At 39.6% G+C, this 13,846-nt stretch overlaps 1 protein-coding gene across 1 annotated transcript in view; it reads left to right on the forward strand.

The window, feature by feature from the left end:
- Positions 1–13,846, forward strand: part of ADGRL4 (adhesion G protein-coupled receptor L4) — a 75,407-nt gene that overhangs the window by 1,730 nt on the left and 59,831 nt on the right. Inside the window, exon 3 of the mRNA XM_086617559.1 lies at positions 387–536. Within this exon, the coding sequence (XP_086473685.1) occupies positions 387–536 (150 nt within the window). The remainder of the gene's footprint in view (positions 1–386; positions 537–13,846) is intronic.

Consider the following 13,846-nt stretch of genomic DNA (forward strand, 5'->3'; position numbering starts at 1 on the left):
GGCAGTTTGGATTACATTCAGTCCATAACTCAGAGTGCAAATAAATGTCTGTGCTTTACTGGAAAGTACTAGAGACCTTTGAAAGCCTTTCAAATGTTTTCCCTAGACCACTGAGTAACTTCTACATTGTTGACCAATTTTATGCTGGTTGAGCACATACACAAGTTGTTAATCCACAGTGTCTGCTATTTCTAGCTCCTGGGTAGTTTTACCAGTCCCTGTAGTTGATGGCCCTTGCCCCATCCTGTGATATAGCTGAGTCTGAGTTAATGTTAAGTTTACTGAAATACACCAATTTTGTGGATACTTTTTGCCCAGATCTGGTTTTAGAGCTCAGAATGAAGATTTTTAGATAAAGAAACAAGTCTGATTATCCTTTGTTCCAGTTCTGATTTCTAGTCTGCTGGACTATGGCTGCACTTCTGCAAGCTGCAACATGACATGCCACAAAGATGCCAGGTGTGAAGTTCAGGGTGGGACAACAGGCTGCTATTGCTCCCAAGGATATACGGGAAATGGCATAACGTTCTGTTACGGTAAACATATTTTACCTGTATGCATTTCTGTTATGTGCTTGCTTGAAAACCTTACTCAAGAGATCATTAGCTCAAGGGTTAAACTTTATGTCACAGCACTTTACACTAACGTGTTCTCAAAGCCAAACACTTTAGCAGTTTCTGAGAAATTCTACAATTTACTCTCAGCCTAGTATTTTAATATAGCATACCGTGCATTCTTAGTTGAGTATGACCTGTTTTACAGCTTTCCTTTTCCGTGAGAGATGCTGATGCATCTTTTCTGATTTAGCTTCAGCAATTTCCCTTGTGACTCAGGACTTATAAAGCTCGGAGTTGGCATGACTGCTACTTTACAGCCCTCATATCTTATCCACACACACATCACACTAGGCCACTCTTCCCAGCAGCTGATCACAATCAAATGATACAGCTCCTGGGCTACTCCAGAAGACTGAGGAGGTGTGTGTGCCACAGAGACATGTCTGCATGTGGAGCCAATGTTAACTTTTGCACTATGGCTACTTGCAAGGGAAATATGCCAGAAATTCTACAAAAGTAGGTAGGTATAAGCACAAGGAAGCAGCCCACCTTTAGTTTGGATTTTTATAGCTTATCTGCCATCGTATACTTGGAAGTGTTCTTGTTTTAGAAAAAATTTTAGTGCAAAGACCTTTTTCCTAAGAAAATCGCTTAGCCTTTTATAAGCTGAGAGTATTTAGAGAGAAATATAGCTGGCTAAAATAATATACACGAAGTAATTACAAAAATTGTAGAACAATTTAGTTTGTAAGAGACCTCTGCAGGTCATCTGGTCCAGTTCGCAACTCAGAGCAGGTCCAACTCAGAGGAGGTTGATCAGGCCCTTGTCCAGCTGAGTATTGAGTATCTCCAAGAATGAAGACTGCACACCTCTCTTTGATCCTGTTACCACGTCTGACTAGCATAATTTTGAAAACTTTATTCTGGCATCTAGTTGCAGTCTCTCTTGATGCAGCTTGTAACTTTTGCCTCTCGTGCACTTACTGTGGTACTTTTCTAATAATAGTTTGGCTTCACCTCCTCTATAAACCCTGGTGACCCTCCATTAGGTAGTTGCAGACAGCAGTATGATTTCCCCTTTGCCTCCTCTTCTTAAGCCTGAGCAAACAGTGTTCTCTCAGCCTCTTCTTTGCATCACGTGTCATGTAGTCACTAAACATATTTCTTGAATTTAATGCTAACCTTGCCATAAATACAGGTCAATCATTATTTGTCTATTGAGCTGCTCAAATGAAAACAAGAAGAAATGGCCTTCACCACACTAGTATAGTATTTGCACTAATTCAATTTTACTGTCATAAGTAAGCTGGTTGATTTGAAAGTTAAGTGCACATTACGTTTGCAGAGTCAAGGGCCTACACTTGTGAGTAATGCAGAGAAAGAAGAAAACCAAGCCAATTTTTAGCAGTACTACCTGGAACAAATCAAACCAGCATTTACTTCTCTCTTATGATCTGGTATCCACTACATTGTCTGTAATTTTCTAGAAAGTTGTGATTATGAATCATCAATTAAATTTGCAGTAAAGACACCTGTTGCTCTTCACTGACATTATTGATGTTCTTAATTCCATCCATTATACATATACTCATTATGGTGTTATTAAATCCATTTATGTGAGAATGGATTTATCTTACCTTCCATGTTCTTTTTTCTCACACAATACCTTTTTCTTTCTTTCTTTCTCTCCTGTATTTTCTTAAGGAAACTTGCCTTCAAAATTCATAAAAACATTTATTTTTTGTTTATAGAAAATTCAGTACAGTGAAATATACACTCATAAATCTTACGAATCAATTAATTGTTTTTTAATAATTATACTAAGTGTTTGGGAACTCAATCTTTAAAATAACATTTCCAATGTCAGTCCATGCAAACCAGCTACTAGATGTGTTTGTGGTGCTTTGCAGTTAAGTGGCAATGGTTTGAAGGAAGCCTCATGTCAGGGGACCAACGTTTTCTCTGGTAAAATACCTCAACAACCACCAAAGTCACTTATCCTCCAGCCAAGCAGCAAAGCTTGTATCAGAACTATGTGGCTGCTGTCCCTGAAAGAGAGACGACATTTCTCTAGCGCAGCACGATACACGGTGCGTTATTAATATTGTGCAGTAGCCCTCTAATAGCATAAACAAGTAACCTGAATTTTAATTGGGTAGGCTCTAAAAAGGATTAGAAATATAGGCTAACCCTGTCATAAATAGTTTAAAGCTACAAAAACATAAAGCAAAGCCTCAGTTGTTTAATGATGTATTAGATCTTGCTGTTCTGTGTGGCAAAAGCGGCAGGTGTATCTACTGCTCTAGAGATAGCTACCCATTTTTCTTCAGTTGATAATCTTAAGCTTTTACAATGAGAGTCTAGTCACCTTCAAAGGAGATCATCAATTATGTGCTAATACAGGCATTTTCTAAATAGTATATATGGTACCTTGTGTTTACATATTTGCCCTTTTAGTTATTTAGATAGGTTGTGAGAGTCATAATTACTGTCAACAACATCAATAATTTTGCATAGCATAGAACCAACTTTATCGTTGTGCTTATCCTGGTAGACAATTAAACTACAACAGTGATTGTTTTGAAGGTTTATTCTAGAACAAGCAATTCAAATTCTTTCCCCTTGTAAAAATGCTGAACAACAAAAAATGTTAGTATTCAGGTCAGTCCTTTTAAGCTTCTATAGCTGAAAAACTGTCCCTTTTTATTTATAGATACATTCTCACTGTATTTAAAAGGTTCACATTTGTTTCTCTACTTTCACTTGCTTGTAACACCTCTTAAATACTTGTAAAAGTTATTTGCTAGCTCTGTCTTTTCAATAGGATACACTTAGACATTTTCCCTTGAGTTTACTGTGCTGCAAAAGGCAATAATGCCCTGTTACATTTATTTCCTAGCACCATTATTGATGAATCATGAATCACTGATGTCAGCATACCTTAGGAATGGGGTTCGTTAGTTTTTCCTTTGCTCCTTTTGCCAGCTGGCTAAGTGACTGCAGAGAGCTCAAGATTATTGGATTTGCTGTGTATAGATAAAGGCATATAGATATGAATTTAATTTCCTGGTGTCAAAGTCATGGCTTTTAAAATAATTATCCTCTTACAATCTTTCCCACAAGATTTCAACCACTTTAAATTAGGTCATGTTTTGGACTTTCCGAAGGCATACTTTGGCCAGTCCAACAAAAAGATAATCCTCTTCATAATCTCATTGTCTTCAGAAAGAATATGTTCAGGAATGTACATAGTCAGGAGAGTAACTGTTGCAGGATCTGGCCTCTTTTATATATTTGAATTATAAGTTACATAGCAATAAATTCCTTCTGTACAGTATCTTCCAGAAAGCCATAAATGAGTCACCTTGTCAAGATTTACACCTCTAAGGTACAAAGTACTATCCCATTCTTCTTACTTCTTCTTTTGTATTTATATTACTTGCTTTATGTAGTACAAGATGAGAGAGAACAGCCTCTGAAAATATAACTATTTGCCTTTTAGGACTCCATTCTTGGGCCGATGTGTATGCTGAATATAACGCATGAGACTTTAGCGTCACGTTATCATGCACCTAATTGAAGTAGGCATAAAAATAAAACTATATCCAGATAAGACTGATTTATAGACAAGTTAACTTCCTCTTGTGCAAAAATGCCATGGGTTTTTTACAGACAAATAGCGTATATTTGCCACTTTCGTAAATCTATTTCTTTATATAAAAAGAGTCGGCTATATAAATTAGGTGTTGCTCATAATCCCAGCTTTCTTCCAAAAGAAAATTAAAGGAAACAAACAAAATCTCAGATCTTTTAGAGAAGATTGGAATAGAAGTAAAACTTTATAGAAGCCAATATTTTATTTTTAAAACAGAGGGAAAAATGAGTTGGCATCATTGCTGCTTTCCTAAGCAGCTCTGCTGTTTCAATATTGGCTGCTTCTTGATCGCTGACTGCCAATTTGCTGCTTTGCTGGCACACTGCAGGAAATTAAAGTAAACAGTGTGATCACAGTGTTTACTTTAACTTTGCAGAATACAGAAGGAAAATGGAGCAGTGCTGTTTGTTCCAGGAGGGTACGCAGGCAAGCAGGAAAAGTCTGAACACAATATCCCTCCCAGATATCCCTGCATAATATTCCCTTATAAATGTCACTTGCAAATTATACTGCAAAATTAATCAGTCTTACTTGTAAAATAGTTACAGCACTTACAGAAATAGTGAGCAGGGACTTAGGCTGTTAGGGAAACTTTGCACTGAAGCAAGGCACTGACTTACTGACTGACTTTCTGAAGTGTAGTGCAGGAGGATCTAACGTTTTCCAGAGGCAAAAAACACATCCGTGCAAAGCAGTATTTTATATCAAAATACAGAACCTCTTTAGAACACAGGGCAATTTGTGTAAACTCAGCTGAATCAAATTGAAAGCCTACTCAATATCTGAACACAAACATATTTTCTTGTGTTATCCAGGGTCATAGGACCAATTCTCTGGCTTTTGCCAGCTGTAAAAAGGAGCTTTCCAATGAGACATCAGCTCCTTGCTCTAAGGTGATGTCACTGTGTCCCATCATCAACTTTTATTGCAGTCACTGAATTTGTTTTGATTCACTGGTGTCACTGTTGCCATTCTGCAACATTCAATCGATGTATAGTTTTGAGGGAATTTTTACCTTTAAAATTAACGTGACCCTGTAAAACCACTGTGTATAATCATTTCCTTCTATCCCGAAGTGTCCTTCAATAGAAAACATCTAATCCAAATGCTAGTTCACCAGAGGAGATTTTTTTTTTTGTTGTAACCAGCAGGCATACATCACCGGATGTCACTTCTGTGTTTACCAAACAGTCTGAAATCACTGATACGGAAGATCCAATCCACACACTTCCTAAATTCATTTCACTGCTATCAGTTACCACAAGTTATAAAAAGGCAAATTGCAGCTGCTCTAGCATAACACAGCAGGAGAAAGATGTGCCTTAGCCAAACACACATAGCAGGGCTCAACACAGTGGGTGACAGCTTGGAAAACTTGGGATGTGTTATGCAGGAGGCCAAAGCAGACCACTGATTCCCAGCCCTTTTGACACACTCCTCATGGCCTCTGGACTCATCTCTAACTCTTCTTTACCCTTTTTCCTTTCACCTCCCCACCTGTATCTCCTAGTTCCTTTGCCTCCAAATTCTGCTGGGTCTTTTACAGGGTTTCAGGGTGGACCATGGTAAAACCAGAGTGCAGGCTGTATGAAAGGGCAGAAGTCATCTCTGAATTCAGAATTCCTGTTCTAGGTTTAGGTGTCTGGCTTTTTGGGGATCCCAAGACATGTTAGGAGGTACCATCCTGTTCATTGTACAAGCAGGTATTATATTTAATTAAGCCTATGCCTTCAGGGTTCCTCTCCAGGAGACAGAAAGGTTTTTTCCCTTCCATGTCTTCATCAGTCATAATATAGCTGAATGTTTTTCACCTTTTATTGAACAGTAGCGATTGACCACTGAGCTGTGTGATGTTACCCAGTTGAACAATCTTGAGCCCACATTCCAGATTAAACCTATAGGCAGATCAAGGAATTGAAAAGCCTGGACAAAATAACTGGGAGGATTTGATGTTCTGGTGCATGACCATCTTCTTGCCTGGGAAACCGTTGGTGTTAATGTACAGGTTATCATAGCAGATTCCCACCCATGGGGGACCTACGGCTTGATGTATGGCTTTTGCCTTTTCATGTGCAAGATGTTACACTTTTCTGTGAATTTGGGAAGGGTTTGATGGCTATAGATGTGTGTAGACTGCTGGGGACTAACCAGCTGTTGCATGGTTGCCTTCCAGTTGCAAAGGATAGAGCTATGTTTATGTTCCTGAAAATATCCATACCCTTGGTTAACATCATTAGTCAAAACAGTTTTTCAAGAGTTGACTTTACTTCTTTTAACTGAAATTGCATATTGTAATTAGCTGCTATTGAGCGTATATTTTAGTAGAAGTTTTAAGAGTAGATCAGGAATTTGAAAGGGGAGAGTGTGTCACAACAGCACCTGGTGATGCGTGAGAACATTAGTCAGATGGAAAGCAGTGCAGGATGTTTGAAGTAATAACATGATCCTGCTGAATAAAGCACAGTGGAGACTGTCTTACTCCAATTGTCTTACCTCTGTAAATGGCTGAGTCCATAAAATTTTGACTCAAAGCATTGTATGCATTCAAAGTGACAAATCTAGTTTTCTCACTTGTATGAAAAAATCCTTCCTAGTTTCTCGCCTGAATTAGATAGAGAGAAATCTTCAGAGGGTTAGCTCTCCTTCCTGCTGCCAGAAAACACAGTTCACCTGGGCCAGAGATAAAGCCCGCTATAACCATTTGTAAGATTGACCTTGACTTTAATAAGCCATGGGCCAAGCCCCTGATAGACTTGTTATATGCACAGATTTGAGCCAAAAAAAAAAAATTTAAAAAAAGAAAAAAGAAAAAAAAAGGCAGCTCTATCTTTTTTCCATGGTTTTTGTTTACATTTTCTTGAAACGGCACTTTGAGCATGACTAAAACACAGCAATGCATTTTTGAATGGGCCAGGAAGAAACAAAACTTCCTCTTGTTACATCTTTAATCGTATCCAGTCTCTCTTTTAAAGTAGTCTTGTTTGCATCTAAAAAGAGTTTTAAAAATGTGTGTAGATGATGTGGTAGAAGAGAGTTATTTATCTATCTCAAAAATGTACTCAAACTTTCAAGCTGATCAGCTGCACATGGATAGTTCCTCATTTGTTTGATTCAAAATGTGTTTTAACCCTTGCCAAATAATGCTGATTTCCTTTCTTGAGGAAATACTCTTTTCATCCTGCTTTATGGTACTAAGAGTCAATCAATATGTTACATGTTTAGAGGATGTGGGAAAATTCATTTAAGGAGCTTTAAACTTATTATCTCAGAGTCTGCTTACTTTGTGTGTACCAGAGATATGATTCACTTCCTGCATCTCGAGCATCTGAAGCAGTCCCCAAAGGTCTGTCAATAACAATATGTTCTTCTCACTTGCTGGTTTGAAGTAAAAGGACAGAAGATATTTCCAGAACACATGTATACTCAATGTACAAAATTGTGTATGCAGGGACCTGTGCATAAGCAGGAATATGAATAAAAAGTAACCTTTTCTATGAAGAAATGTAAAGCAATCTCAAAATTGTCAGTTTTACTCACTCTGTGGTGGTATAGTTGAAATTAGCTTTTGTTAAGGAAAACAATGAGATTTTTTGGCAAGAAAGTGTTTCCATAAATTCCACTTCCTTGAAACATCTTCTGTGCCTTGGTTTGCACACTGTAGAGCCCGCTACAGCCGTCAGATTCTGCAGCTGCCTTTGGGGCTTTGAAATAGTGACTATGAATTAATGTAATACAAGTAACAAGGAAAGTATTGTAAGGAATTACACAGATAAGAGATTATGATGTCATTTCTGTGCAACTACATTGATTTACATATAATATTCCACCAATCTGACATACTCATTTTACTTTTCTCTCTGCTCAATAACTCACAGAGTTCAATAGTAGAAAAGTGTTCTCTTTAGGATTGTTTTTGCTTTTGTTTGTTCGTTTTTTTTTCCTCTTCCAGAATAAACTGGCCAGAAGTGGTGAAGTTGTCTGTAACCTCATTTGAAATGTGTAATTTATCTAGGATGATATGTTAGTGCACAATTTTTCTGCGTATGACTGTGAAAAATTGCCGACTGAGCTGTTGGCAGACAGAATTTAAAACCCCGCTCAGCCCTGTCTGTATGAAAGAGTTTAAGAAGGTAATTGACACTTTGGGCCTCTATTTGCCAAAGAGAGAAATAATGACGACGTTCTCCAAGAAGATTAGAATCTAACCAAACATTGTGCTCTAAATGTAGAGCACAAAGCCAGGTGATGTTTGTGAAAATGCTTCTCGGCTGCAGGAGAGGGGGGTGGGGCTGAAGGACTGCAATTTTGCACTGTATATTTTTTAGGTACACAGATTTAATTTAGAGATTATGGCTTGAAAATGAAATTTACAGTATGTGTGGTTTTTGGCGATAAGGAATTGATTTTGTGACCTTGGTACACACTAATTGAAATATCTGGCAGCGTGTTTTGCTGAGGTTGAAGGAAGCCATAGATGCCTGGAACCGCATTCTTCTTCACCTTGAACCGCGCAGTTAATCACCACCACAATCACGGGCAGGAAGGAAGCTGCTGTTCTGCTGTGGTATGAGGAAGCTGCATAATCTCTGTTCATTGTCTAATGGATAGGTCTTTGTGTGATTACTTCGGGCGAAGTTTAAGAGATACGCAATAACTTCAAAATGGAGGCTTCTAGTGGAATTAACATTCAACAAGCGCTAGGGGCCGGAGCTTCACCTGCTGCCGTGCAGCGGCCAGAGCAAGCTGGCAGGTCTGCACGGCAGAGACATGGGGAGATTCTCCTCTGATCTGCCCGCTGCCAGCGTGGTTGCTCGTTTAGTGCTGAGACAGCTCTGTCCTGTGCTCTCTGCCGCTGCACCAGGAGACGATATGGGGAAAAGGCTCTCTGGTTGTGCTCTTCTGCATGCTGTTCCAGTGGCAGGGAGGAGAGAGCATCACATGGGCTGCTCTGCCCTTGGACTGTTGTTCCTGTGTGTCCTCCGGCTTGAAAGGCCAATTGTAGCATTTAGGAACAGCAGCTATGCCCCAAGGGACTCCACTGGTGGGTTTTTGGTTTAATATGTCTGCTTTATTTAACTGAGCTTCTGTCTTAGCTTGGACTCGTGCAACTGTGACAGTCTAAAGTTGTCTATAAACTAGTGTGGCAGAGCGTCCCATTATTTTGCTTATTACTTAATGTTACACACTTGTTAGGTTGGCACAGGATCATGTTTTTCAAAAAGGAAAATTAAAGCTCCTGAAAAGCCTTGACAATAAATGGTTATTTGTTCAGAAACAGCCGAGTCTGATCTTTGTTTATGTTAGTAGGCTTCATGTAATGGTGTTGCAATAAAGAAAAATAGCTCTTCAGGATATGCATTGGCTTTTATGTTTTATTTGTAATGAAAGCTATGCGCATAGGTGGCAATCTACATATGTTACAGTGAGGGAGAACATAAGCATAGATAGTGACTTGCATGTTTATATATTTATTATTTATTTGTGGCAAAGTGTCTGAATCTCAATTTTAAAGAATGTGAAATTAAGCTGAGGTATGGCAGTTTTCATTTCCACAAATTCACCAAAGGAAGGAAAGAATTCACCAAAGAGGAAAGGTGAATTCACCCTACACCGGGAGATCACTGTCTCTCTCCTGTTCCATCTGCACAAGGAGCTGCAGGTCCGTTCCCATGACTGTTACCCTATCTTCTCGTGTCCAGTCTCGTGCTGGGAAAGAGTTCAGTGATCGTCACTGCCCTCCTAATGTTATGATGGTTTTTGGGTATCCCCAAAGTTCAAATGGGCTGAGGGCAGCAGAGACCTGGTGCACAGCTTGTGTCAGGGGTGTCATGGGGAGCAGGGAGCTACTGCAGCAGTGATCTCTGCATCACATAAAGGTCTTTACCACTGATCTCTGCAGCATCAGAGGCCCTAAAAAAATGCCAGAGAAACTCTTCAAGATGTTGGCGTGAACTGAAAGAGAAGTTCAGTTAAGCTCTGTGGGCCTAAATAGGAGCTCTGAGCTTTGCTTTAGTTCTTTGTGGAGATGGGAAAAGAGTAGGTGGAAAATCGCTTTACAGTGGAGGCTTTGCTTTACTTTTTGTCTTGAATAAATCATTTTGTTGGCTAGCATTGATCCTGAGGAAGCTCTACATTTTTCAAAATCAGCCTACAAGAAGTTCAGAAGGGAGATCAGTGGAAGCCAGAGGTACCTAGGCAAACAGATTAGGGCCCTTTGTACCTACCCAACACGTTTCATTATTTAGAGTTATGAAGAAGCATGCATCAATTCATAAATACGACCTACTGTGCAATATAAAAATATCGATATTTCTGTCCCATTGTGTAAGGGATATCTGGTGCATACAGAAAGAATTTCATTTCCTTAACTACCACAGAGAAAATGGGAAAGGCAAATACCCTTCAAAAGCGTATTGACTTGAAAGCAGAGATGAGACGAAGTTTCTAACACTTAACACAGCTTTTCATCTGGGCCAATCAAAATAGAAACTGTGCGGGGTAGCAGTTGTAAACGACATAGAGCTGTGATTCGGCTGCTTTTTTAGGGTTGTCGTGCAAGTCTTGGTACATTGATTCCGCAAAGCTTTCATCATACTCAGCTCTATGGTTGAAATCTAGGAAATTCTTAGTGAAGCTGTCTTTAGAAAATGAGGTCGCTTCAGGGGCGCATCATGCAGCATTGCTGCTCTTACAGGAGAAGCTAGATATTCAGTCCTAGGTGTGTCAGGACACAGTGGTGGGCTACAGAAGTGTTGAGCTCCGTTTGTATCATTTTGCACGAGGTCTGAGGCTTAGACAGATGTCAAAGGAGAGGCTGGAATAATATTTGCACAGCTGTGGGCTGAAAAGGAAAGAAATGTGAACTGAACTTTTTGTACATCCTCTTGAATAAACAGGTAGTATGCTAATACCGCCAAATGCTTCTTGTTGGAGGGGAGGGATGTGCTAAAAGGTCTCTGGGCTGTGTTCTCTGTTCTCAGAGAAAGCTATTGCAGCTTTTCTAGTAAAAGCTCTGTAAAGTGCTCTTGAATTCTTACTCAAGTTTTGGCCTTAGAAAACTTTTAACCTGACAATGGCACGCTACCCTCAAGGAATGCCATGTAGAGAGCAGCATTCAAGCTTGAGCTTGATATTCAAACTGGTAAGGAGTCTGTGCTGCAATATGGACATCTGGTTTTGAGTGCTGCAACAGAAATCCAAGTGCAGGGCTATTGCTGCTTTCACTGACAGCGTGGTAAAAATAGCCTCTTGATATACCTACTGCCTCTGTTTTTGTTGCAGTAAGCAATAGCAAGAGCATGGATGAGTACAGTAATGTATGTTACTATAGTTTCCTACAGAAGGGGTGATGCTGATGACTTTCCTCCAACAGTGAGGTGACTTGCAATTGACTCTTGCAAGCCACAATGGCTATAGGACACAAAGTCACAGTTAGGGGTGGATTTTCAGAAGAAATATGTGTTGAGCACTTTTGAACTGTCTGGCTCTATTCTAGATGCCTAAAGGAGGGCTGAGTTGTTTCAAAAGAATAATCCCAGTTATGGGTGCTGAGCAGTTGAAAATCTGTCCCTGAATTGCTTTATTTTTCCCCCTATCATCTGTTGGGAGTTTGGGCTTTTGATTGATTTATTACTTTATTTTTAACTACAAAGACCCTTTAATTAGGGAGGGGAACCATATGAACGAGCTAGAGCTGCCAGTGGTAGCAGCTCCTTGCTGTCAGAGACTTGGTAATTAAATAAGTAGATAATATCCTCCTTATTGAGAAGATTTAGAAAATCATAAGGACTTTGCATTATTACAGCGTTTAACATCCGCAAATGGAGGGAAAAAACCCATAATGGCAATTTTCATTAGCTGCAATGCATGTGGAGGGCTCTTTTTCTTTCTTTGAACAGCCAAACACTAAACAATTCCTAAATCCCTCCTTGTTACTTATGTTTTCTTCTTGGTGGTTAAAAACCCCATAAAGCAGAAATTGAAGACTTGCTATTAAAATACTTGCTGACAGCTCCATTCAAAACATCCTTTCAAACAGTGCTATCACATCGTGATTCATCTGCTATACTGATATAGTTGCTTTAACAACAAGTACCTTCCTTTTTGGTTAGGGCCCATCTCTTTTCATTGGAAAATTCTTCCTTTAGACGCTTTATCGAATCTCTGCCGTAAACAAGTCTTTCTCTGATGTGGTGCTGTTTGTGTTACAGAACACATGTAACCCCCCCCAAAAGCACAGTAACAGGCTCATTGGGGACAAAAAACGAGAGATGGTCACAGCCTGAGAAGGAAATGCTAGCCTTTTTCACCTCCTCACCTGCAGTACACAGGTGCAAGCGCCCCATGCGATGAGCACAATTAGTCAGGGTTTGTGGTTCAGCGTACGGACCCCACGTCCCTCTGTACCCAGAGAGTTCATGCTGCCCCATCAGCTGCCCAGCCAGCACACAGCACTACACTTCTGGGCACTGACCCTGACAGGACCAGGTCTTCACCTGGTGTACAGCAACACAGCTCCACCGGTTACAGCAGAGTTATGCGTCTCCCACTAGCTGAAGACCAAATCCAGGAACATCCTGGGGATTAAGTAGTCCCCAGTGAAGCAGGGTGAATTTCACTCTTGAAGCTTGAAGTTAGAATTATTTACAGTCACTTTAACAGGACAACAGCTGCTCTTTACCTAGAGATGAGCCAACAGCACTGAAAGAATTTGGATCTGAATTGCAGATGGATGGATTTCAATTTGATTCAAGTAGCGGGACTGCGTGATTCTGTACTGTAAGCTCTCAAAGTCAGAGCTCGAGAGAAAAATCATTAATTTGGAAGCTGATACTCTGAAAGACTTTTATGAAGCAATATATTTTCATAGCAGACACAGATCAATTTAAAAGTAGTAATCAAGGGCCATGTGCTACGTGTTCACGGACAGAAAATGTAGAGAATCCAACCAGAGCCAGACACTTAACATTCAGATCATTCAGACTAGCACTGAGGGTATTGCCTCTATGGAAAATAGTATGGCTCAGATTTAAAGTATTGTGAATTTGTGAGATATCACAACACTGTATAGGTACAAAGATGATGCCAGATTGCTGCCAGAAACAAGCTCAACATAACTTTTCTAGGCAAATTTGAGTTTAACTTCTGGACAAATTTTAGTGAAAGGAAAAGGCTCTGCAAATATTTCACAGAGAAGATATGTTCAATTCTTGAGAAGGAAGAGAAAAATATCGTATCATAGAACCCTTTGAAATGATCTTTTGTCATCTTTGAAAGGCATTCTCTAAATTCAGAGTAACTACACCAGTTTTTATCAAATGAGATTCAGGCCCAGGGATTTTTCCCTTGCCAGTCCTAAGAATTTTATGAATGTAACAATCCCTTAAAAAATAAAGCACCCCCACACTACTGTTTTATGTCATACAAGTAACAGCATTGTGCAAAACCAAAATTTGTATTTACTTGGAACTCCTCCTGGAAATTTTTAACCTTGCTCCCTTAGTAGTCTCTTTGGAGATGCTTGTATGAAAAAACAGTGGCCATTGGCAGTGATGGATATTTCAAAAGGCTGATTCATTTTATCTCTTACGGCAGTCATTGACAGACTGTGCTCTGTGCCATGCTGTGTCTGAAA

This window comes from Tauraco erythrolophus, chromosome 10, assembly GCF_009769465.1.
Source record: "Tauraco erythrolophus isolate bTauEry1 chromosome 10, bTauEry1.pri, whole genome shotgun sequence".
NCBI classification, from domain to species: domain Eukaryota; kingdom Metazoa; phylum Chordata; class Aves; order Musophagiformes; family Musophagidae; genus Tauraco; species Tauraco erythrolophus.